Source organism: Hyperolius riggenbachi, chromosome 4, assembly GCF_040937935.1.
Source record: "Hyperolius riggenbachi isolate aHypRig1 chromosome 4, aHypRig1.pri, whole genome shotgun sequence".
NCBI classification, from domain to species: domain Eukaryota; kingdom Metazoa; phylum Chordata; class Amphibia; order Anura; family Hyperoliidae; genus Hyperolius; species Hyperolius riggenbachi.
In genome coordinates this window covers 482244219-482272073 of record NC_090649.1, presented here as the reverse complement: position 1 = coordinate 482272073, position 27855 = coordinate 482244219, and the positions used below count along the sequence as shown (strand labels likewise).

At 46.0% G+C, this 27855-nt stretch overlaps 1 protein-coding gene across 2 annotated transcripts in view; it reads right to left on the bottom strand.

Annotated features, from left to right (window-relative positions):
* Positions 1–27855, bottom strand: part of HHAT (hedgehog acyltransferase) — a 349971-nt gene that overhangs the window by 91624 nt on the left and 230492 nt on the right. For both annotated transcript variants that reach the window (XM_068279706.1, XM_068279707.1), the window contains one exon: positions 6325–6526. In XM_068279706.1, the coding sequence (XP_068135807.1) occupies positions 6325–6526 (202 nt within the window). The remainder of the gene's footprint in view (positions 1–6324; positions 6527–27855) is intronic.

Genomic DNA, 27855 nt, shown 5'->3' with positions numbered 1-27855 from the left:
CCTGCCGCCTGTCCCCCCCCCCCCGCGTATACATTACCTGATGCTGGCTCCCGGGCATCTTCTCCACGCTGCACCCGCTCCATCCCGGCGCTTCCTGTGTCACTCCGTGACCAGGAAGTTCAAATAGAGCGCCCTCTATTTGAACTTCCTGGTCACTGCAGTGACAGGAAGCGCCGGGATGGAGCGGGTGCAGCGCGGAGAAGATACGGAGAAGACGCCCAGGAGCCAGCGTCAGGTAATGTATACCTGATCGGATCGGCCGCCGCTAGCGACGCGCTCCCTACCCGCGGGCGATCGAGGGTAATTACCCGCACGGCGCGATCGACGGACCAATCCGATTTCGGGAGGAAATCGGATCGGCGGGTGCGTTTAGCGCGAACGATTGCCAGCAGATTCGATCCCAGGATCGAATCTGCTGTCGAAACGACCGCGAATCGGGCCAGTGTATGGCCACCTTAAGTCCAAAGGACAGCCCTATGAGGTACTAGAGGTCAACAGTTGTAAAGTGCACAACATTGAATATACAATCCACGTGAAGAGACCTCCCCACATGAGTCAGTTTGGGGGGCTCACATGTCCCACAGGTGTGCTCAGGGTTATCGCTGATCCCCGCCTCCCTGATGTGTGAATGGTAGGGAGGGGTGTGGCTATCTCACACACATGTAGGGCTGAGCAGTGACAGGTGCAGGTCAGTGTAACCAATGGGTGAAGAGTCACTGCACCAACTGGACACAACAAGGCCCTGTACAAAGTCTACTGCTCACTAATCTGAGGGAATAACATAAGAGGGTGCAAATATATACAGTGACACCAGTTTCCACATGTTTCACCCCGAAAGGCTTCGTCAGGAAAAGATAGTGTACAGTGCAACAATATACAATAGAGACATTAGACCCCCACCAACAAAATTCCCAGCAGCAACTGCCCAAGTTAGAGCCCAAGTCTCTATTGTAATATGGTCTCTAATGTCTCTATTGTATATTGTTGCACTGTACACTATCTTTTCCTGACGAAGCCTTTCGGAAACTGGTGTCACTGTATATATTTGCGCCCTCTTATGTTATTCCCTCAGATTAGTGAGCAGTAGACTTTGTATTTATTTATCCCCGCCGTTGTTCATGCGTCCGCCACTACGTCGCATCCCCGCCGCTAGGTCGCCCCGCCCCCAAAAACCAGTAAAACATGATGTGCATGGTATGATTACCATGCACAATCAAACCGCAGTATACCGTCATACCGTGGATACCATAATATAGAGGCTGCCATATTTATTTCCTTTTAAGCAATACCAGTTGCCTGGCAGCCCTGCTGATCCACTGCCTCTAATCCCTTAAGCCACAGACCTTGAACAAGCATGCAACAGATCAGGTGTTTCTGACATTGTCAGATCTGACAAGATTAGCTGCATGCTTGTTTCTGGTGTTATTCAGACACTTCTGCAACCAAATAGACCAGCAGTGCTGCCAGGCAATTGTTTAAAAGGAAATAAATATGACTCCATATTCTCACTTCAGTTGTCCTTTAAATTCTGCATTTATTTTATTTAACCACTTGCCGACCGCGCACTCATAACGCGCATCGGCAAAGTGGCAGCTGCAGGACCAGTGACGCAGTACTGCGTCGCCAGCTGCAGGCTGATTAATCAGGAAGCAGCCGCTCGCGCGAGCGGCTGCTTCCTGTCAATTCACGGCGGGGGGCTCCGTGAATAGCCTGCGGGCCGCCGATCGCGGCTCGCAGGCTAAATGTAAACACAAGCGGAAATAATCCGCTTTGTTTACATTGTACGGCGCTGCTGCGCAGCAGCGCCGTAAGGCAGATCGGCGATCCCCGGCCAATCAGCGGCCGGGGATCGCCGCCATGTGACAGGGGACAGCTTGTCATTGGCTGCACAGGACGGATAGCGTCCTGTGCAGCCCCGATCTCCGGGGGGGAGCAGGTAGGAGAGGGAGGGGGGAATTTCGCCGCAGAGGGGGGCTTTAAGGTGCCCCCCCCCGCCGCCGCCAGCCACACGCAGGCAGGAGAGATCGGACCCCCCCAGCACATCATCCCCCTAGTGCCTGCTACCTGATCTGTGCTGGGGGCTGCAGAGCCCACCCAGCACAGATCACTAAACACAGCGCTGGTCCTTAAGGGGGGGTAAAGGGTGGGTCATCAAGTGGTTAAGGACGTGAGAATTGTATCATATCAGTCCTTTAAAGAGACTCTGTATCAAAAAAAAGGTTCCCCTGGGGGGTACTCACCTCGGGAGGGGGAAGCCTCAGGGTCCCGATGATGCTTCCCCCTCCCCTGTAGCTGCAGGCAATCCAGCGCTGGCTCCCCCGAAGCGTCTCGCAATCCTGGCTTGACAAGCCTGACAAGGCTTCATATATTTACCTCTCCTGGCTCCAGCAGGTGGCGCTGTTGCGGCTTTCAGCACTGAGATAGGCGGAAATAGCCGATCTCTGTCGGGTCCGCTCTACTATGCAGGTGCAGGAGACTTCCGCCTGCACAGTAGAGCGGACCGACAGCGATCGGCTATTTCCGCCTATCTCCAAGCGGAGAACCGATACTGCACCTGCGCTGGAGCCGGGAAGGTAAATATTTACATCCCCGCTATTTGGAGGGGCACAGCGAGACCGCCGTGGGACAGAGGACGGCGTGGGAAGCCTCGATAGGATCCGGAGGCTTCCCCCACCCGAGGTGAGTACCCCCCAGGGGAACCTTTTTTAGTTACAGGTTTTCTTTAAAGTTGTCTGAAACTCTGACATAACATTAAATAAAAATGCTGACTTTCAGACTCACTCAATAGTGTTTGGCTTTTAACTTTTTTTCAGTTTTGCTTTACATTTGATAAAGATCCCTCTAAGGGTGCATTTTTAAGTACCCTGTAAAGTTTTTTCAGAGATTCCTGAAGTACCATTATTACTGCAATAGTCAGTTCTAGTGGTTTAAATATTCTCCCTAACCTATTGCATTTTTACCAGATCCATATCCTGTCTCCAACACTTGATTTCTATAAAATCCTCTCTGCCTCTAATAAGTGATTCTTACTGGGGCATGATCAGAGAAGGTCTTGTTTTCTAAGTCGATTACTGTACTGCAAGAATTTGGTCTTGTGGGATCAGTAAAAAGTCGAGTCTGGAACACACTTTATGAGTTTTGGGTAAGTAAGTATAATCTTTTACTCCCTGATTAAATACTTTCCAAATGTCCATTAAGGCCCATACACACACTTGATGTGTAGGAACGACGGGTCCGACAGACCCTCCCGCTGGGCGGGCGTTCCAGCGACAGTCTGACGGACCCATCGTTCTTACACATCAAGCGTGTGTACGGGCCTTTAGTTTATTACACGTCAATGCATTTTTGAATTTTTCATGATGCCTTGAAGACGTGAACTAGGGTTGGATGATCCTCTGAAGGAATGAGGTGCTTAATTTTTGCAATATTCCTTAGGTGAAAGATGGAATGTTTCTCAACAGCTAAGATTTGATTCCTGAAGTTTAGTTCCCCATCAATCAGTAAACCCCGGCTGCTCACAGTGCTGGAGCTACTAAGGTCGGAGTTCCCTACCCTCAGTGGTGCTGACTGTGTCTGGAGCTGCTTTGCTGCTGCCTAAATAGATCTGGTACATATCCCTAAAATAGGACGACTTGCTCTTTGAGTTTCTTTATGGTTTCTATTTAAAGCAATCTTCAAAGCCCCGCGATTTGCATTCCAACAGCTCCCATAATGCTTAATATCTCCCTGATAAAGAACATTGCCTATGAATGTTTTATACAGATATTTGCTTTATTTCTGGGCGCCGGCATCTATTATTGTTTAACGTCTATAGTGCAGTTAGATTTTGCAAAAAAAATGACTATTATAACCATTCCGTGCACTCAATGGGAGTATGAATAATAACAAAGGAGCCTATTTAGATTTGTCTGCATCGTTTTCATGTTCATATTAGGAAATATCCAGAAGACAGCTATATTATACAAATGAATCCAGCACAGAATGAAACAGATGGAACTTAAAGAGAACCCGAGGTGTGTTTAAAGAATGTTATCTGCATACAGAGGCTGGATCTGCCTATACAGCCCAGCCTCTGTTGCTATCCCAAACCCCACTAAGGTCCCCCTGCACTCTGCAATCCCTCATAAATCACAGCCAGGTTGTGAGGCTGTGTTTACATCTGTAGTGTCAGTCTCAGCTGCTCCCCCGCCTCCTGCATAACTCCAGTCCCTGCCCCCGTCCCTTCCCTCCAATCAGCAGGGAGGGAAGGGATGCAGGCGGGGACTGGAGTTCTGCAGGAGGCGGGGAGAGCAGCAGACTGACACTATAGAGATAAACACAGCCAGCTCTGACAAGCTGTTTGTCAGCAGCGTGGCTGTGATTTATGAGGGATTGCAGAGTGCAGGGGGACCTTAGGGGGGTTTGTGATAGCAACAGAGGCTGGGCTGTATAGGCAGATCCAGCCTCTGTATGCAGATAAGATTCTTCAAACCCACCTCGGGTTCTCTTTAAAAAGCCCAGGCAGGATGAAAGATCAATGGTGCTATAAAACACATATAGTTCAAACTGAATTTCCAATGCCCATAATGTGAATAATATAAGCTCTTCCCTGCGCTTTCTAGGAGCCTGGCAGTCTAGGACATGCCCCTCCATCAGAGGGACTTCCTGAAGGGGAGTGGCAGTCCTGGCCACACCCACTTCCTTAATACAGACACAGGCACTACTGTAAAACATATGCCATATAATTTATTTATAGAATTTAAGTGCACCAAAGTGCTGAAGGGGGAAAGGGGGGAGGGGTGCTTCACCTAAATAGACACATTTATAGTGGTTGAGTACATTAAAATGATTTTATCCGTCATTCTTTACAGTATCTGGACATAGTGCTGTCAACACAAACGTTGAACATGCTTCAGGTAACCATTATAAAGAGGAACTTTAACCCAGGATTCAACTTCATCCCAATCAGTAGCCAATACCCCATTTCCCATGAGAACTATTAGGCTCCTTTCACGTTAGAGCAGCCTGTAACGCACCCCATCGCACAGTAATGAAAAATCAAAGGGCTGTTCACAGTGCCCACTTTGCGTTACATTGTAACGCTGCACCTCAAGAGAATGTACTGCATGCTGTACTTTATACGTTAGACTGTTTGCACATGCTCAGTAATGTTGGGGAGGAGGGGAGAGCGGCCAGGCACATGGCTAATTAATATTCACTGCACTTTGTGATGTGTGCAGTGTTTACTTCCTGGAGCGGCCGCTCTGTGCGGCGATTGGCTGGGGCGGGACCACATGATGCCGCATGCGCACAGGAGTACGCATCACGGCATCACGGACGCCAGAGTGAGCTGCACCACGCGGCTCAGTCTGACATCCACATCAAACACCACCCAGCGTTGCGTTAGGGGCAGGTTATGCGACCATAACGTCCCCTAAAACGCAACATCCTGGTTGGAAAGTAGCCTTAACCTTCTATCGAAGAATAGATCATCTAGGGGGAGTGTGTGGCTGATATTGCGGTGTAATTCCTCCCACAGTGTGATGTCATAACCATGGCCATGACGGTTTTAACATTTTTTAGACATTATTATTCTTCTGGCGCCTCTGTATCCCTGTTACATTGTTCTAAATCCACCCTTGGTGAAGGGGTGTCATCCCCTTTTTTTCCTGATCTACAGAGAGCGACTTCTTAATCCTTGGGCGGGGTCACGTCTAATCTCCTCACCTGCCTACATAGTGGTTGCCTGAGTGGTACCCCTGCTTTGTGGGTATCTGTCTATTTACTCTGCCAACTTCATCCTATATTAACAGCAGGGATGCTCAAATCCGAATTCGGGTGAATCCGGATAGTTGCTATCCTGATTTCACCCAGATACCTGTGCAGGCTGGGCGGGGGGTGTCAAGCTTACCTGTCTGACGTCTTCTTCGGTCCATCCCTCAGCGCCTCCCACGATGCGGTCCACGCGCATCACGTGACTACAAACACTTCCTCTTTCAACCCAGGAAGGAGGAAGTGTTTGTACTCACGTGACTACCGCATGGAACGCATCGTTGGAGGCGCTGAGGGATGGACCGAAGAAGACGTCAGATAGGTAAGCTTGACCCCCCCCCGCCCAGCCTGCACAGGTATCTGGGTGAAATCCAGATAGCAACTATCCGGATTCACCCGAATTCGGATTTGAGCATCCCTGATTACCAGTACATACTACACTATATTTGGCTCTTGGTGTCCCTATCTTTGCAAAATATAGAGTTCACCTCTAAGGATTGAAGTTTTCTCAACAACATAGGAAAGTCCGCTAAGATGATTCATGCCTCCTGTGGCCGGGATTTCCATACTTACGATTCTTTCCTGAATGGAGGGCAGAGATAGAAGCTTCCTCACAGTCTGCTCCACGATGATTCCCGCACAGTTCAGCCCCGCCCAGTACCAGAGGTAGCCATGCCCTCCGTGCCAGTAACATACAAATACAAAGGTCAGAGCCGTGGCCAGCAGCATCCCGCCTGCCCCGCTGTGTGATCCGCCCATCGGGATGTAAATATACCTACAGACGAAAAACAGATGAGGTTACAGATTTAATGAGGAACTGCAGTGAAAGTAACTTAATGAATAAAACTGCTTATTTTTTATGATATTAATTTATAGATGATGTAGTTATTGTTTGGCCAGTTTTTTCTTCTTAAACAGTTCTAACCAGCAGGGGACTGCTCTGCATGATAAGAAACTTCTTAAATCCTTCTTAATAGCGACAGTGCAGCGTACATTTCTAGAGCTGCGCTACAGTTAAGAAAAGTGCAAATACAGCCCTAAACTGCCGTAGATTAATTAGCATCATCAGGGGATTAAGGATACAAGCGGCTGGCACCAAATATATAAACTTTTACAATGAAGAAAGGGGTGGGTCTGTGAACACCAACAATCCTGCTCCTCACTGATTGGCTGAGGGCAGTTCAGTGTGAAACGAGACCCCTCCAATAGAGTATAGATCAGACTCTACTACCGGTAGGAGAGTGACTATAACCCAAATCAATACACATTGAAAACACTTGAAAATGATAAAAGATGATCAGATTAGAAATCTAAAGTGTTTAGTAGCTGGCCAGCACAATGCCTCTGACATAGGCGACCCAGGTTCAAATCCGGGCTCCCCCAGTCCAGTAAGCACTCATGCTTTTTTTTTATAGGCTATAGTATGCAATACATACTGGTATACAAAAAACCAGAAAGTGCACAATTTTTTTTATATATGCCAGTATGCATTGCATACCATAGCCTATAAAAAAAAAAAAAAAAAAAAAAAAAGCATGGGTGCTTACTGGACTGGGGGAGCCAGGATTTTCCACTTGACCATTGTGCTGTCCAGCTACTAAACACTTTAGATTTCTAATCTGATCATCTTTTATCATACTCAAGTGTTTTCAATGTGTATTGATTTTGGTTATAGTCACTCTCCTAGTAGAGTCTGATCTATACTCTGTTGGAGGGGTCTTGATTGTGGGTGTTCATAGCCCCGCCACTTCCTTTATTGTAAAAGCTTATATATTTGGTGCCAGCCCTTTGTATCATTAATCCCCTGATGACGCTAGTTTGCGAAACCGGATGGGAAGGAGACAGGCGGTACCTTTATACTGTCCTATACTGCTTACCCAAACACACGTGCCACTTTCTTGGGGTTCCTATTGCATGGGCCCTGTATGCAAGTTTTGCTTTTATGCCATTTTTTATGTTGTTTTTACTATGAAAACTCTATATTAAACGGTTTACACTTAGAGTTGCCATTTGTTTGTTCTTTATGACGTTTTACTGATATCTATTCGTTAGATGAATCATTGCTGAATTGGTGGATCCTGGATGGACTGTTGTTTCCCGATGTCCTACCAAACCGTTGATACAACCTTATAATGTGGGTTGTCACCAGCCGGTAAGCCTCTTTCCTTTTTCTGGGTATCCATGATTGCAGAGCTGTGCCGTGACCCCGATATTTACTGTGGTGGAGATTTGCCAGCTCTTATACTTTGTTGAAGACTCGTCTTCTGTTTTTGGATTCTGCGCTGATTATATATAATTTATCTGTTTGTGAACGCTGGACATCGTTCTTCTCTCAGCGGGGGGCAACTTTGTTTCCTTGGCGCTGATACACATATGCTACCTTTTTACATTACCGCTTATATATTTTATTCAGGACTCACTGCTAGAAATGTCAACATTCTCTAAACATTTTTAGTAAAGAAATATATATATTTACATAGCAAGAGGGACAAAGACCTGAAAGAGGGACAGGGCTCCCAAAGAGGGCTCCCAGTTTGGAGCTATGCCGCTAGTCCTAGTCCAAACACTTAGCCTGAGGTCAGGAGCCTAAAGGGTAACTCCACCCCTTCCACCCTAGCAATTGTTACATTGGCCACCCCTACAGAACCATCCCCACCAAAACTTCCAGGCACAGGAAGTATTTCTTCCCCCAAGCAGTGCTCCTCCTGAACTCAAGTCCCAACCCCGGCTTTTCCCGTAGGTTCCATTCCACAACCTCTTTTCCAGCATCTTTTGCTGTACTAAACCTATGCCGCAATGCCCATTAATCACTGCTGTTTAATTTCCACTACTGCCGATGCCAGGCAGCATGGTGGCGTAGTGGTTAGTGCTCTCACCTTGCAGCGCTGAGTTCCCGATTCTAGTACTGCTCAAATCCGAATCCGGGAGATACCCGGATAGTTGCTATCCAGATATCTCCAAGTAAACCTGTGCGGGGTGGGGCGGGGGGGTCAATCTTACCTGTCTGACGTCTCCTTCGTCCGTCCCTCGGCGCCTCCCACGATGCGCTCCACGCGCATCACGTGATTACAAACACTTCCTCCTTCAACCCGGAAGGAGGAAGTGTTTGTAATCATGTGACCGCCGCTTGGACCGCATCGTGGGAGACACCGAGGGACGGACCGAAGAAGACGTCAGACAGGTAAGATTGACCCCCTCGCCCACCCCGCACAGGTAACTGTGAGATAACTGGATAGCAACTATCCAGATGTCTCCCGGATTCGGATTTGAGCAGCACTGCCCGATTCGAACACGATCTACACAGAGTTTGCATGTTCTCCCTGTGACTGCATGGGTTTCCTCCAGGCACTCTGGTTTTCTCCCACATCCCAAAAACATGCAGATAAGTTAATTGGCTCCCTCCTAAATTGGCCCTAGACTACAAAACATACACTACATGATACATACAAATACATATGACTATGACAGGGATTAATGCTAAAACGAACTATCGGAGGCGGCCAAAGATATATTCTAATCTCTAAATAGTACAGTATAGGAGTAGAGAATTCTTACCTCCATAAAAGAACAAATCACATGGGTAGATATAACGGTTTAATTATGCACAATAAGACAACGCATTTCACGGGTACTAGCCCGCTTCCTCAGGTCAATAACAAGTGCCTAAGTTTGCAGCAGTCACGGGTGTGGGCTCCTCTCCGTGTGAGAGCCTCATGAGTGAGATGAGCCCACACATATGACTGCTACAAACTTAGGCACTTATTGACCTGAGGAAGCGGGCTAGTACCAGCGAAACGCGTTGTCTTATTGTGCATCATTAAACCCTTATATCTACCCATGTGGTTTGTTCTTTTATGGTGGTAAGAATTATCTACTCCTATATAGTATAATCCAGAGATTAGAATAGATCCCTGGGCACCTCCGATAGATCGTTTTAGCATTAGTTCTACCCTTCGAGGTTGAGTATTGGACACCTCGTGTCACAATAACCCAAGGGGTGCAACCGGCCAATATCTGCACAGCAGACCTGGACTGCCGAGCGGGAATGGTTAATTTTCCGTAGGCTCTGTCGGTAGTTGCAGGAGTGCAATCCGCCCTTGTGAGTATAAATCATTACACTATCCTCGGCCATATGTCTTAAAGATACAGCACAATCGAGCTCCTGGTCTCTCTCACTGCAGAATCTTGGCGGTTGGAAATTCAACCACCAAGAGCCACCTTGAATCTTCAACCTATGGCAGGGATTAGATTGTGAGGCCCTCTGAGGGACAGTCAAGGGTGTAGCAATAGGGGGTGCAGAGGTTGCGACCGCACTGGGGCCCTTGGGCCAGAACGGCCAAGTGGGGCCCTCCCCCAACTGCAGTACTTGCTCTCTATTGGTCCTGTGCTCGTAATAATGACTTTTATAGATGCTTTGAATAGTGGTAATCACTAACAAACTGCTCCCCATCCCCTTCTTGCACCTCTGATACTGTAGTTGCCATAGGCAGGTTTTGGTGTCCCGTATCAATTGTTATGTATAGAGTGCTTGGGAGGGGGGCCTCAATGTAAAACCTGCATCGGGGCCCACAGCTCCTTAGTTACACCACTGGGGACAGTTAGTGACAAGACAATATACTCTGTACAGCACTGCGGAACAAGTCGGTGCTATATAAATAATAAACATTAATAATAATGCTGTGTGTACCACAAATAATTCTGGGTGTGACAATGCTGTACTCGGCGAATAACGCTGATTCTAAGAAAAGGTATAGATAGCCAAATTCTTCCTTCAAGAGAAATTAATCTCATCTCTACTGAGGACAAAAGAAAAATGAAAGGACTGAATAGAATGCAGAATGATAGACCCCAAGCTTGCAAATTGCTTGATTACGTTTTCCCTGAGACCGAGAAGATTAGTGTGATTAGATTGCAATAACACAGGACGCTGGCGAGTGTACAGAAGGGAACGATCGGGGGAATTAAGGATTGAAATACTCTATTTTATTTGTTGCTGTACGTCTCCGCTTGCTGCTCTTCAGTCCGCGGAGAGCGTTTGTATTTCTCCCGACTGTAACCAGATTCCCCTGTGTCCTGCCAATGCTCTAATTAAATACCCAGAATCCAATTCATGTTTAAAGATGAACCTATCTTCTGAAGGATACATCCGTGTTATCATCAGAGCTGATGAACAGTTTTTCAGTTCAGATAATACTTTATAACCAAGATCTTACTGTTACTACAATGAGCTGTGTTGCCCTGTTAAAAGAGACTGTTAAAGCAGCAGGGAAAGCCATACTATCCCAGAAAAAAACACATGTATAAGTAGTTAAATACTTGTTTAACTTACATAACATATGTATTGTAATTTCCATATTTGCTTATAGTGAATTTTATAAAGTTAATAAATAGAAAACCGTTTCAGGCATCTTCCATCTTTACTGCCTCTGACCGAAGCCAATTCTGATGTCATTCCCTCCCTTACTCTTTTTTTCCTCCTAGAAACTGCATGGCCATATAGGCCTAGTGCACACCAGAGCGATTCTGCTGCAGTTTGCGATCCGCTTGCGGGTGCGGATCCGCTAGGGTAATGTATTTCAATGGGCTGGTGCACACCAGAGCGGGAGGCGTTTTGCAGAAACGCATACTCCCAGGCTGCTGCAGATTTTGGATTGCGGATGCGTTTCTGCCTCAATGTTAAGTATAGGAAAAACGCAAACCGCTCTGAAAAACGGCACTTCAGAGCGGTTTGCCAGGCGTTTTTTGTTACAGTAGCTGTTCAGTAACAGCTTCACTGTAACAATATATGAACTCTACTACACCAAAAACGCTTCACAAAACCGCAAAATGCTAGCTGAAACGCTACAGAAAAAGAAGAAAAAGCGTTTCAAAATCTGCTAGCATTTTGCGGATCTGCTAGCGGTTTTTGGTGTGCACCAGGCCATACAGTGGTTTGCAAAAGTATTCGGCCCCCTTGAAGTTTTCCACATTTTGTCATATTACTGCCACAAACATGAATCAATTTTTTGGGAATTCCACGTGAAAGACCAATACAAAGTTGTGTACACGTGAGAAGTGGAACGAAAATCATACATGATTCCAAACTTAAAAAAAAAAAAAATAACTGCAAAGTGGGATGTGCGTAATTATTCAGCCCCCTGAGTCAATACTTTGTAGAACTACCTTTTGCTGCAATTACAGGTGCCAGTCTTTTAGGGTATGTCTCTACCAGCTTTGCACATCTAGAGACTGAAATCCTTGCCCATTCTTCTTTGCAAAACAGCTCCAGCTCAGTCAGATTAGATGGACAGCGTTTGTGAACAGCAGTTTTCAGATCTTGCCCCAGATTATCGATTGGATTTAGATCTGGACTTTGACTGGGCCATTCTAACACATGGATATGTTTTGTTTTAAACCATTCCATTGTTGCCCTGGCTGTATGTTTAGGGTCATTGTCCTGCTGGAAGGTGAACCTCCGCCCCAGTCTCAAGTCTTTTGCAGTCTCCAAAAGGTTTTCTTCCAAGTTTGCCCAGTATTTGGCTTCATCCATCTTCCCATCAACTCCGAACAGCTTCCCTGTCCCTGCTGAAGAGATGCACCCCCAGAGCATGATGCTGCCACCACATTTGACAGTGGGGATGGTGTGTTCAGAGTGATGTGCAGTGTTAGTTTTCCGCCACACATAGCGTTTTGCATTTTGGCCAAAAAGTTCCATTTTGGTCTCATCTGACCAGAGCACCTTCTTCCACATGGTTGCTGTGTCCCCCACATGGTTTGTGGCAAACTGCAAACGGGACTTCTTATGCTTTCTGTTAACAATGCCTTTCTTCTTGCCACTCTTCCATAAAGGCCAACTTTGTACAGTGCATGACTAATAGTTGTCCTATGGACAAAGTCTTCCACCTGAGCTGTAGATCTCTGTAGCTCGTCCAGAGTCACCATGGGCCTCTTGACTGCATTTCTGATCAGCGCTCTCCTTGTTCGGCCTGTGAGTTTAGGTGGATGGCCTCGTCTTGGTAGGTTTACAGTTGTGCCATACTCCTTACATTTCTGAATGATCGCGTGAACAGTGCTCCGTGGGATGTTCAAGGCTTTGGAAATCTTTTTGTAGCCTAAGCCTGCTTTAAATTTCTCAATAACTTTATCCCTGGCCTGTCTGGTGTGTTCTTTGGACTTCACGGTGTTGTTGCTCCCAATATTCTCTTAGACAACCTCTGAGGCCCTCACAGAGCAGCTGTATTTGTACTGACATTAGATTACACACAGGTGAACTATTTAGTCATTAACACTTATCAGGCAATGTCTATAGGCAACTGACTGCACTCAGATCAAAGGAGGCCGAATAATTATGCACACATCACTTTGCAGTTATTTATTTGTAAAAAATTTTTGGAATCATGTATGATTTCCGTTCCACTTCTCATGTGTATGCCACTTTGTGTTGGTCTTTCATGTGGAATTCCAATAAAATTGATTCATGTTTGTGGCAGTAATGTGACAAAATGTGGAAAACTTCAAAGGGGCCGAATACTTTTGCAACCCACTGTATATATATATATATATATATATATATATATATATATATATATATTTATCTCATGTTACAGTATACTACAGGCTTTTATTACCAGTGAATTATCTGCACTCCTGTCAGGGATTCACACAGTTTCTCAGCATGACAAGCTGAAACTAAGAGCAGAGACTTGTGTGTGAGGGATAAACAAAGCACACACACAGAGCCTGCAGGGGGCGTGGAGGGGGCGTGCATAACTTTTCCCTATCACAGCAGAGGCAGTGCATTCCTCTCTGGGTCGACAAAGCCTGACAGAGGAAAGAAGATTAGATATATTACAGAGACAGTGCAACTAGAAAAGGTTGCAGTAGTCCAGACCACATTAGAACGGGTATAGGAACTTATAGGATAGAAGGCTGAAAATGAAAATGTTGTTACAGTTTCTCTTTAACGTGCTACTATTCTGCATGAGCTTGGTCGTGCGGCACCGACGCAACCACGGTTGTGCCTGCCCAGCAGCACGGAACCGCTCAGCAGCATAGCGCTGATGTCATTACCAACAAGTGCACTTCCATTGGTTGTGGGTTGGTTAAGTACTGTTGCAGTCTTATCCCTATGCCAAGATTTTTTTTGTCGCATTGAAAGCGCTCAACTCCCTGAAAACTGATCTGATGCCTGATGTGTGCTGCATTTAACCACTTGAGGACCGTGGGCTTTACCCCCCTTAAGGACCAGACCCTTTTTTTTTCATTCAGACCACTGCAGCTTTCATGGTTTATTGCTCGCTCATACAACCTACCACCTAAATGAATTTTGGCTCCTTTTCTTGTCACTAATAAAGCTTTCTTTTGGTGCTATTTGATTGCTGCTGCAATTTTTACTTTTTATTATATTCATCAAAAAAGACATGAATTTTGTCAAAAAAATGATTTTTTTAACTTTCTGTGCTGACATTTTTCAAATAAAGTAAAATTTCTGTATACATGCAGCACGAAAAATGTGGACAAACATGTTTTTAATTAAAAAAAAAACCCATTCAGCCTATATTGATTAGTTTGGGTAAAAGTTATAGCGTTTACAAACTATGGTGCAAAAAGTGAATTTTCCCATTTTCAAGCATCTATGACTTTTCTGACCACCTGTCATGTTTCATGAGGGGCTAGAATTTCAGGATAGTATAAATACCCCCCAAATGACCCCATTTTGGAAAGAAGACATCCCAAAGTATTCACTGAGAGGCATGGTGAGTTCATAGAAGATTTTATTTTTTGTCACAAGTTAGCGGAAAATGACACTTTGTGACAAAAAAAAAAGTTTCCATTTCTGCTAACTTGCGACAAAAAAAATGAAATCTGCCACGGACTCACCATGCCCCTCTCTGAATACCTTGAAGTGTGCTGCTTTCCAAAATGGGGTAATTTGTGGGGTGTGTTTACTGTCCTGGCACTTTGGGGGGTGCCTAAATGTAGGCACCCCTGTAAAGCCTAAAGGTGCTCATTGGACTTTGGGCCCCTTAGCGCAGTTAGGCTGCAAAAAAGTGCCACACATGTGGTATTGCCGTACTCAGGAGAAGTAGTATAATGTCTTTTGGGGTGTATTTTTACACATACCCATGCTGGGTGGGAGAAATATCGCTGTAAATGACAATTGTTTGATTTTTTTTACACACAATTGTCCATTTGCAGAGAGATTTCTCCCACTCAGCATGGGTATGTGTAAAAATACACCACAAAACACATTATACTACTTCTCCTGAGTACGGCGATATCACATGTGTGGCACTTTTTTGCACCCTAACTGCGCTAAGGGGCCCAAAGTCCAACGAGTACCTTTAGGATTTCACAGGTCATTTTTGTTTCAAGACTACTCCTCACGGTTTAGGGCCCCTAAAATGCCAGGGCAGTATAGGAACCCCACTAATGACCCAATTTTAGAAAGAAGACACCCCAAGGTATTCTGTTAGGAGTATGGTGAGTTCATAGAAGATTTTGTTTTTTTGTCACAAGTTAGCGGAAATTGATTTTAATAGTTTTTTTTCACAAAGTGTCATTTTCCGCTAACTTGTGACAAAAAATAAAATCTTCTATGAACTCACCATACTCCTAACGGAATACCTTTGGGTGTCTTCTTTCTCTAATGGGGTCATTTGTGGGGTTCCTATACTGCCCTGGCATTTTAGGGGCCCTAAACTGTGAGGAGTAGTCTTGAAACCAAATGTCGCAAAATGACCTGTGAAATACTAAAGGTACTCATTGGACTTTGGGCCCCTTAGCGTACTTGGGGTGTAAAAAAGTGCCACACATGTGGTACCGCCGTACTCAGGAGAAGTAGTATAATGTGTTTTGGGGTGTATTTTTACACATACCCATGCTGGGTGGGAGAAATATCTCTGTAAATGACAATTGTTTGATTTTTTTTACACACAATTGTCCAATTACAGAGAGATTTCTCCCACCCAGCATGGGTATGTGTAAAAATACACCCCAAAACACATTATACTACTTTTCCTGAGTACGGCGGTACCACATGTGTGACACTTTTTTGCAGCCTAGGTGCGCTAAGGGGCCCAACGTCCTATTCACAGGTCATTTTGAGGCATTTGTTTTCTAGACTACTCCTCACGGTTTAGGGCCCCTAAAATGCCAGGGCAGTATAGGAACCCCACAAGTGACCCTATTTTAGAAAGAAGACACCCCAAGGTATTCCGTTAGGTGTATGGCGAGTTCATAGAAGATTTTATTTTTTGTCACAAGTTAGTGAAAAATGACACTTTGTGAAAAAAAAAAACAATAAAAATCAATTTCCGCTAAATTTTGACAAAAAATAAAATCTTCTATGAACTCGTCATACACCTAACAGAATACCTTGGGGTGTATTTTTTTCTAAAATGGGGTCACTTGTGGGGTTCCTATACCGCCCTGGCATTTTATGGGCCCAAAACCGTGAGTAGTCTGGAAACCAAATGTCTCAAAATGACTGTTCAGGGGTATAAGCATCTGTAAATTTTGATGACAGGTGGTCTATGAGGGGGCGAATTTTGTGGAACCGGTCATAAGCAGGGTAGCCTTTTAGATGACAGGTTGTATTGGGCCTGATCTGATGGATAGGAGTGCTAGGGGGGTGACAGGAGGTGATTGATGGGTGTCTCAGGGGGTGGTTAGAGGGGAAAATAGATGCAATCAATGCACTGGGGAGGTGATCGGAAGGGGGTCTGAGGGGGATCTGAGGGTTTGGCCAAGTGATCAGGAGCCCACACGGGGCAAATTAGGGCCTGATCTGATGGGTAGGTGTGCTAGGGGGTGACAGGAGGTGATTGATGGGTGTCTCAAGGTGTGATTAGAGGGGGGAATAGATGCAAGCAATGCACTGGCGAGGTGATCAGGGCTGGGGTCATTTCGATGCGGCCGGTGCAAAGCGTGCACGTATATGCCAACTGTGAAACAGTTCACAGTACCAAAAAATGGCAGAACTTTTAATGTGCGGACGTTCATTAATTGTGAAAGTAAGGGGGTAGTCTATGGGGCAAAGTGTCCCTGTAACCTTTGGTATGTAGGTAAAACAACTAGACAGTTGAAAGATCGTGTCCTGGAACATGTCGGCGATATTAAACATAGGAGAAGTACACCAATCGCCAGACATATGAATGAATTCCATTTGACTAAACGCTTTGACATTCAATTTTGGGGGATACAGATATGGAAGAGGGATTTTAGAGGAGGGAATTTCGACCAAAAGCTGACGCAAATCGAATCCCAGTGGATTTTCCGCCTGGATACCATCTCACCCAACGGATTGAACGAGGATTTTAATCTTGCATGCTTTTTATGAGAGATGTACTAATCACATATCTCCTCTTCCCCTCCCATTGTCACATGTCCATCTTCCTATTATTATCATTATTTATTTATTTTATTCCTACGCATATCTTTGTAAATGGCACCTACCGTGAGGATCGATTTTGAAATATGTAAAATATAAAATATATATATGTATCCACCTCCCTCTATATATACATGCTGGACAGCCGGTGTGCGACATGTATGGCCCCTAGTGCATACATGCCTTTTTGTCCTTATATAGATAATGGTGGTTACACTGAACTCCTGCCCATTATGTTTATCTAGTGGTTCCCCTAACAGTGTGCATATTGTATATTACCCCCCCCCTTTTTTTGTTCCCCCCTTCCTTCTCCTGCTCACAGGATGTGACCCATGTGCTGGCGTACCTGCCCGCTTTGAAGCTGAGTAGTTGCGGAGATGGGGCATATGTATAGCTGCCCGCACTGTCCCCTATAGACAATGATACGCAGCCTGAATTCGTAAGCGGGTGCCATGGGAACGCGGTATGCGTTTCCCTGACTACGGGGGCGTGATTAGCCTGAATGGGGGTGTGCATTGGTACCTCCCCCCCTACGCACAGCCTAATGGGAGGCGCAGAGATTAGGGCGAGACCTACCCAGTGCCCGCTCACGCGAGATGCAGGAGACGAGAGCGGATGGTGCGCAAGTGAGGCGCAAACTCCGCCCCCTCAGAGACCTGTGGAACGCATACGGCGTTCCTTCCACAATGCGGACAACTGGGGAACCTTTGGCACTTCTATTTAGGGGGATGTGATTTCTACAAGTAAGCACACTTGGGGAGCCTGTTCCCCGCTATATAGGCCTTACTTCAGGGCATTTTTTAAGTGCGGGGATAATATGATAAGGGTGGGCGTGGCCCAATGTGGCAGTGACCTCCTCTTCCTCCCTCCTAAGTATAAATATGGCTGCCTAACGTGGCGCAGACAGCTCTGACTGGGGCTACCAGTTATGGGGGGCATTTTGTTATTTTAATCTAAGTGGTGATGTGTATGTTGTATAGCACTTATGTAATATATGTATAGCACCTCTGAAGAAGCCGTTTTTAGGTGAAATGTGATCTCATTAGGTTCATATGTACAGCACTATGCACGTTTTCTAAACACTATTGTATTTTAGCCCCCCCTAATGGGGTGTGTATAGGACTTAGACCGTGAGGTGTTTGCTAAAGTGGTTTATAGTACCACACCTGCGATCACACTTAGGTCCAGACCACCCTTACAGGACACTAAGTAGTATTGATGTGGGATAGCTACACCCCACTGATACATTGTTGCAGTGGAGGGGGATCAGCCAGGACCCCCACAATACAATGCTACTATAGATATATAGCTAGTGTTACTGTATGAAACACCAGGACGCTTATGGTGTTCCTCTTTTATTGAAATTTCAATCCTAATATATATCAAGTGCATTTGACTTGACCTAGTACCTATAGGGCATGTCCAAGTGACAAGTGTGTTTGTTGTATTATTTCCCTGGTACTTACCTTCGGTTAGTGTATGTACTCTATTTTTTGATTACGGTGTGCCGAACACCTTCTTTGTTTCAGCTCAGTGATATGGCCTATTTATCCGAGGGGCTACCATCCATTGAATCATTTACTAAGGAGGCGAGAGAGACGTTTAGTACAGAAAACATAGAAAGTGATACTGAGGGAGAATCAGGGACCAATCAGACTGATATTGAGCCTGTGTTCGTGGATATTTTTAAAACCTACAAAGAATTTATTAGGTCTTCATGGGAAGTGGCATCCTTTAGTGTCTATTTGAAGGAACAGATCACTGTTAGAGGTCTACGTAACCTAACAAAGTTACATTCCCATACTGATGATACTTCATTTATGATCGGGTGGGATGAACTTAAGACGAGACAATCTTTAGAACAAATGAAATATTTACATGACTACGAACAAAAATTTGCAGATAAAGCTAGAGCCAAATTGGTACAGGAACAAAAAATACTTCTGGAGCTATCCGGCCACCCGGAATTTGAAAAATTTGAAGCCAAACTTGAACGTAAGGTCAGCGCATATACTGAGGAAATTAAGAGTAGGAAACATAAGAAATTTCAAAGAGACAGTTCTGACTTTAAAAACAATAAAGTTTATACGTGGGCAGAAAAACCTAGACAACCCAAACAGCCAGTTCCTGGGAGTGAACCAATTACGGGGTCTGACATTGATACACAGTCAGGAAGTGAATCTAACAGCTCCTATAGTCAATTCTCACCTAGAGCGCGCAATAAGAAAAAACACTTCCAACGTGGTATACGTAACCCGCCTAGGGGACCACAACCAAGCCACAATAAAAATAAAAGTAAACAAACTTTTTTAGACCATCCCCCGTCTGCCCCGAACTTACAATGTGTAGATCCACAACAGGTGCAGATGAAACCGGAACAACATACCCTAAGAGATCGGAAGCAGTGGGGTTACACGGGGCAAAGGAGGGGTGGCAGCAGGAAACCCGTTCATCAATGGTAACTACATATGATTCTATAGCACAAATAAGGGTAGTCAATTTGTCATCACATATTTTGACGCAAATGGAGAATTCACTATTAACTAAAGGTTTGTCATTCGTACCCACGGAGAGATTTCGTGCATTTGATTGGGTGAAGGATGTAAATCTCTTTGCTAGGAAACTAGCACTAGTCAAAATGTATGAGAATAAAGAGGCAAAGCAAAAGGTAACAGATAGACAAGAAAAAGAGGCATATGAGGCCCTACAGGAACTGTTAACTGAATATGACACCGGTATTCCACCTCTAGCACCACCAAGTGGTACTAGGCCAAAGAGTAAATATTGCCCACCTTTATCTCAGTACCCTCAGATATACACTTTCGTTGACATGGTGACCAGAGCTCTAAAAAGACTTGAAAGTGACAGTATCAGAACCCCCATACACGATAATCTCAATAAAGATGAAAGATGTGCATTGAATATACTTAAAGCCAATAAAAATCTCGTAATTAAACCTGCGGATAAGGGGGGCAATGTAGTCATTATGGACAAAGACATGTATGAACAAATGTGCCTGACGATCTTAAGGAATGAAAACCAATACACTATCATCCGTGAGAATCCAATTAAACAACATACTGAAGATTTATGTAAAATATTAAAGGATGCGGTCAATGAGGGTTGTTTGGACCCTACTGACTATACACGATTGGAAAATTCCACTAAGTTTCCGAGACTGGCGGTTTTTTATGCCCTACCTAAGATACATAAAGAAGTACTGCCGCCCCCGGGTAGGCCGATAGTGTCAGGATGTGGTAACCTTACAGATGAAATTAGTAAATATGTAGATGGCTTCTTAAGACCATTTGTAGAGGCCCTGCCATCATATTTAAGGGATACTAAAGATCTACTAACGAAGTTACAGGACACTGAGGTTCCACCTACTACTCTATTGGCAAGCCTTGATGTTGAATCTCTGTATAGCAACATAGAACATAAATTGGGGCTGGAAGCAGTACAATATTTTCTAAGAACACGGGGACAACATCTTGAAGCACATAACCGGTTGCTCATCCACCTTCTCGAATTTATTTTGACACATAATGTGTTCCTGTTTGGAGGACGCTTTTACCACCAGCTCAGGGGCAGTGCTATGGGGACGGCTTGTGCCCCCTCTTATGCAAATCTGTTCCTGGGCTGGTGGGAAGACTCCTGTGTGTTCTCTGAGGACCTTAGTTTCTTCACGTCCCATATTCTTTATTGGGGGAGATTTATAGACGATGTGATAATATTATGGGATGGCCCTAAGGATGTGTTTAAAGATTTTGTGGAGATTCTGAACTCTAACCAGATAGGCATGCACTTCACTTATGAAATTGATGAAAATACGATTAATTTTTTAGATCTTAAGATCACGATCGATCAATGTAGGATACAAACAGAAATATTTCGTAAACCGACATCGACAAATTCATTACTGCGATGGGAGAGTTCCCATCCCAGTTCACTGCGGAGGAGCATCCCTATTGGACAGTTCCTCCGGGCCAGGAGGAATTGTTCCACACCACAATCATTTGAAAAGGAATGTACACTCCTGCGACAACGTTTTGAACAAAGAGGCTTTCCCAATCATGTCGTCGAACAAGCATACAAACGTGCCTATGAAACTCCACGCGACGTAACCCTCAGGGACAACAGTAAGAAACTCGAATCTAATCGCAAAACTAATCAAAGCAGTAATTTAAAGGTACCCCGTCTTATCGGGACCTTTACTGATAACTCACACAGAATCTTTGAGATCATACGACATTACTGGCCAATTTTACAAAAAGATAAAGATCTATCAAAACATCTTCCTGACACCCCAGCGATTACATATAGGCGATCATCCAACCTAAGGGATATGTTGGTCCATAGTACCTATGCCCCACACACGGCCCCAAGAGAGACCTGGCTACCACCCAAACCGGCAGGTTCATTTCGATGCGGCCGGTGCAAAGCGTGCACGTATATGCCAACTGTGAAACAGTTCACAGTACCAAAAAATGGCAGAACTTTTAATGTGCGGACGTTCATTAATTGTGAAAGTAAGGGGGTAGTCTATGGGGCAAAGTGTCCCTGTAACCTTTGGTATGTAGGTAAAACAACTAGACAGTTGAAAGATCGTGTCCTGGAACATGTCGGCGATATTAAACATAGGAGAAGTACACCAATCGCCAGACATATGAATGAATTCCATTTGACTAAACGCTTTGACATTCAATTTTGGGGGATACAGATATGGAAGAGGGATTTTAGAGGAGGGAATTTCGACCAAAAGCTGACGCAAATCGAATCCCAGTGGATTTTCCGCCTGGATACCATCTCACCCAACGGATTGAACGAGGATTTTAATCTTGCATGCTTTTTATGAGAGATGTACTAATCACATATCTCCTCTTCCCCTCCCATTGTCACATGTCCATCTTCCTATTATTATCATTATTTATTTATTTTATTCCTACGCATATCTTTGTAAATGGCACCTACCGTGAGGATCGATTTTGAAATATGTAAAATATAAAATATATATATGTATCCACCTCCCTCTATATATACATGCTGGACAGCCGGTGTGCGACATGTATGGCCCCTAGTGCATACATGCCTTTTTGTCCTTATATAGATAATGGTGGTTACACTGAACTCCTGCCCATTATGTTTATCTAGTGGTTCCCCTAACAGTGTGCATATTGTATATTACCCCCCCCCCTTTTTTTGTTCCCCCCTTCCTTCTCCTGCTCACAGGATGTGACCCATGTGCTGGCGTACCTGCCCGCTTTGAAGCTGAGTAGTTGCGGAGATGGGGCATATGTATAGCTGCCCGCACTGTCCCCTATAGACAATGATACGCAGCCTGAATTCGTAAGCGGGTGCCATGGGAACGCGGTATGCGTTTCCCTGACTACGGGGGCGTGATTAGCCTGAATGGGGGTGTGCATTGGTACCTCCCCCCCTACGCACAGCCTAATGGGAGGCGCAGAGATTAGGGCGAGACCTACCCAGTGCCCGCTCACGCGAGATGCAGGAGACGAGAGCGGATGGTGCGCAAGTGAGGCGCAAACTCCGCCCCCTCAGAGACCTGTGGAACGCATACGGCGTTCCTTCCACAATGCGGACAACTGGGGAACCTTTGGCACTTCTATTTAGGGGGATGTGATTTCTACAAGTAAGCACACTTGGGGAGCCTGTTCCCCGCTATATAGGCCTTACTTCAGGGCATTTTTTAAGTGCGGGGATAATATGATAAGGGTGGGCGTGGCCCAATGTGGCAGTGACCTCCTCTTCCTCCCTCCTAAGTATAAATATGGCTGCCTAACGTGGCGCAGACAGCTCTGACTGGGGCTACCAGTTATGGGGGGCATTTTGTTATTTTAATCTAAGTGGTGATGTGTATGTTGTATAGCACTTATGTAATATATGTATAGCACCTCTGAAGAAGCCGTTTTTAGGTGAAATGTGATCTCATTAGGTTCATATGTACAGCACTATGCACGTTTTCTAAACACTATTGTATTTTAGCCCCCCCTAATGGGGTGTGTATAGGACTTAGACCGTGAGGTGTTTGCTAAAGTGGTTTATAGTACCACACCTGCGATCACACTTAGGTCCAGACCACCCTTACAGGACACTAAGTAGTATTGATGTGGGATAGCTACACCCCACTGATACATTGTTGCAGTGGAGGGGGATCAGCCAGGACCCCCACAATACAATGCTACTATAGATATATAGCTAGTGTTACTGTATGAAACACCAGGACGCTTATGGTGTTCCTCTTTTATTGAAATTTCAATCCTAATATATATCAAGTGCATTTGACTTGACCTAGTACCTATAGGGCATGTCCAAGTGACAAGTGTGTTTGTTGTATTATTTCCCTGGTACTTACCTTCGGTTAGTGTATGTACTCTGGGTGTATTTTTTTCTAAAATGGGGTCACTTGTGGGGTTCCTATACCGCCCTGGCATTTTATGGGCCCAAAACCGTGAGTAGTCTGGAAACCAAATGTCTCAAAATGACTGTTCAGGGGTATAAGCATCTGTAAATTTTGATGACAGGTGGTCTATGAGGGGGCGAATTTTGTGGAACCGGTCATAAGCAGGGTAGCCTTTTAGATGACAGGTTGTATTGGGCCTGATCTGATGGATAGGAGTGCTAGGGGGGTGACAGGAGGTGATTGATGGGTGTCTCAGGGGGTGGTTAGAGGGGAAAATAGATGCAATCAATGCACTGGGGAGGTGATCGGAAGGGGGTCTGAGGGGGATCTGAGGGTTTGGCCAAGTGATCAGGAGCCCACACGGGGCAAATTAGGGCCTGATCTGATGGGTAGGTGTGCTAGGGGGTGACAGGAGGTGATTGATGGGTGTCTCAAGGTGTGATTAGAGGGGGGAATAGATGCAAGCAATGCACTGGCGAGGTGATCAGGGCTGGGGTCTGAGGGTGTTCTGAGGGTGTGGGCGGGTGATTGAGTGCCCTAGGGGCAGATAGGGGTCTAATCTGATAGGTAGCAGTGACAGGGGGTGATTGATGGGTAATTAGTGGGTGTTTAGGGTAGAGAACAGATGTAAACAATGCACTTGGGAGGTGATCGGACGTCGGATCTGCGGGCGATCTATTGGTGTGGGTGGGTGATCAGATTGCCCGCAAGGGGCAGGTTAGGGGCTGATTGATGGGTGGCAGTGACAGGGGGTGATTGATGGGTGGCAGTGACAGGGGGTGATTGACAGGTGATCAGTGGGTTATTACAGGGAAGAACAGATGTAAATATTGCACTGGCGAATTGATAAGGGGGGGGGGTCTGAGGGCAATCTGAGCGTGTAGGTGGGTGATTGGGTGCCCGCAAGGGGCAGATTAGGGTCTGATCTGATGGGTAACAGTGACAGGTGGTGATAGGGGGTGATTGATGGGTAATTAATGGGTGTTTAGGGTAGAGAACAGATGTAAACACTGCACTTGGGAGGTGATCTGACGTCGGATCTGCGGGCGATCTATTGGTGTGGGTGGGTGATCAGATTGCCCGCAAGGGGCAGGTTAGGGGCTGATTGATGGGTGGCAGTGACAGAGGGTGATTGATGGGTGGCAGTGACAGGGGGCGATTGATAGGTGATCAGTGGGTTATTACAGGGAAGAACAGATGTAAATATTGCACTGGCGAATTGATAAGGCGGGGTGTGAGGGCAATCTGAGCGTGTAGGCGGGTGATTGGGTGCCCGCAAGGGGCAGATTAGGGTCTGATCTGATGGGTAACAGTGACAGGTGGTGATAGGGGGTGATTGATGGGTGATTGATGGGTAATTAGTGGGTGTTTAGGGTAGAGAACAGATGTAAACACTGCACTTGGGAGGTGATCGGACGTCGGATCTGCAGGCGATCTATTGGTGTGGGTGGGTGATCAGATTGTCCGCAAGCGGCAGGTTAGAGGCTGATTGATGGGTGGCAGTGACAGGGGGTGATTGATGGGTGATTGATGGGTGATTGACAGGTGATCAGGGGGATAGATACATACAGTACACAGGGGGGGGGGGTCTGGGGAGAATCTGAGGAGTGGGGGGGTGATCAGGAGGTAGCAGGGGGCAGTTTAGGGCATAAAAAAAAATAGCGTTGACAGATAGTGACAGGGAGTGATTGATGGGTGATTAGGGGGGTGATTGGGTGCAAAAAGTGGTCTGGGGGGTGGGCAGGGGGGGACTGAGGGGTGCTGTGGGCGATCAGGGGGCAGGGGGGGAAATCAGTGTGCTTGGGTGCAGACTAGGGTGGCTGCAGCCTGCCCTGGTGGTCCCTCGGACACTGGGACCACCAGGGCAGGAGGCAGCCTGTATAATACACTTTGTATGCGGCGATCCGGGTGCTAGTAACCCGCCGGCGCTTCCGAACGGCCGGCGGGTTACAGCGCGAGGGGGGCGGAGCCAGTCCCCGGCGGAGGATCGCGTCACGAATGACGCGATCGCTCCGCCTATGCCCGTACAAGGACCGCCGCCATTTGTACATGCGGCGGTCCTTGCGGGGTCCACTTCCCGGCCGCCAATTGTACATACGGCGGTCGGGAAGTGGTTAAAAATGAACTGTAACCCAGGATTGGACTTCATCCCAATAAGTCGCTGATAACCCCTTTCCCATGAGAAATCTTTACCTTTTCCCTAATGGATCATCAGGGGAGTCTGTATGGCTGATATTGTGGTGAAACCCCTCCCACAGTGTGATGTCATGACCTTGGTCCTGGCAGTTTCCTGTCTGTGAGCCTTGATGCATTGTGGGAAATAACGGCTTTTTCCAACTGCCAAGTGTCACGATTGTGGAACTTTCCCCGTGATCAGCGCACAACGCGTGCGCTGACACGGCGGAGATCCTCCACAAGCGTATAATTTGCAGGAACCCAGCAAAAGGTGCTACGCACCTGTAGAGGGAAATTCCTGTCGGCAGATGGCGCTGGGGAGTGCAGAGGAACCAATCCTCTGCACCTCCACAAGTGCCAGACAGGAATTGTAGGAAGCGCAGAATGCAATCGCAAGAGAGGCGATTGTGAATGAGATTGAGCAAAAGGGATAGGTTGTATGTGTGTGCGCCAATCCAGTCGCCACTCCGCGACCGCGCACACACAACAGCAGATACGAAATAGGAACGCGATCGCGAGAGGTGCGATCGCGAGACGTGACACAAGGCAGAACAGAATAGAATACAAGGGTAGCAAAGGCACAGCAAATACAATAAGGAGATACGGAAAATAACAACCGCTAGCTAACCGCGAACACCGCACTCATTCGCAACAGTGCACGCGGTTATGCGCGATCTCCACGTGATAAGCACAATAGAGACAAGCACGCCTAACTAACCATAAACAGACAAACATGAAACAGGGGACGCGAGCGCTTGCTTAACGGTTACCTCACCGAGCCTGTAGCAAGCGCAGCGGACAAGACAGACACACGAAAAACAAGAACTAGGCAGGAAGGATCCACCGCTCTTCCGCCAGAGCAAGTGTGATCCAAGCAGGAACATAGATCAGAAAGATCCACAGCCGCTAACGCTAGCGGCTAGTGCGATCTCAGCAAGACAGAACGATTCGCTATCAACCGCCGTTGGTGACAGCGCAATCGCGACCGACAAGACAGAACAGAAGGATCCCCAGCGCTCGCACAAAGTAGCTAGCGCGATCCCAGGAAACAGAACAGAAGGATCCCCAGCGCTAGCACAAAGTAGCTAGCGCGATCCCAGAAGACAGAACAGAAGAGATAGCTGGTAGCAACCGCTGCACCAGCTATACTCCAAGAACATAGATCAGAACCATTTCCTGTCAACCACCATAGGGACAGGACAATGGCAAACAGGCAAGACAAGACAGAACAGGCAATACAGATAATACAACCTGACTGGGCTAGAAGGGGAGCCAAAAGCAACCCCCAGTAATTAACTATACTAGATAGCAATGGCTGACACTCCAGCAGTGTCCATCAGGAACTGAGCAAGGAAGGGAAATGACCAACAAAGCATTCTGGGAAACATAAAGCTCTTATAGTGCCAGTCATCAAAGAAGGCAGGTAGGGGATTTGCATAACGAATGTATGCAAATTCCCCAGCAAGAGAACAGAACAGAAACTTGCAATGAAAAGACAGGTCTCTGTTCCAGAGACCTGCAGCCCACAGACTAGAGGAATGGACAAACAGCTGTCTGCCTGTGCAGCCAGCTGAGCGGATCATCACACCAAGTAAGCAATATCTCCCTCTGTGCATAGAACTCTCAGTAACAAACATTCCGCACTGATCACCTGGCAGGACTAAAGATGTCACCACCAATGATAAACTTCAGTATGTAAATCAGGGACAGGAAAGATTTTACAACAGGCAAACACTGACTAAATAACATGTAAATGAATATTTTAAAAAATAAGCAAGTTTATTTATTATGTTATTTTGACTGCAGTTCCTCTTTAACCCATAAACAGCTTCAATAGAGTTTGAGATAAGTCCACTGCTCGGACCTCAGTTGGCTGAACTCGTGCTGTAAATTCTTGGAATGATTTGATCTCTTTCTCTCTGCTAGCAGAAAATATAGAAATTGAAAGCAGAAGTCCCCTGTTATTGTCTCACACTTCCCCGTAGTAACAAGTGGCTATAAATACATATTACAGCAGTACTAATTAGAAGCAGGGAAATGTAACAAGTAAGAAATAAAAAAATATATATATGCTAAAATAAATTGGCTGGGGAACTTGCAAGCCTCTAAATCAGGGGTAGGGAACCTATGGCTCGGG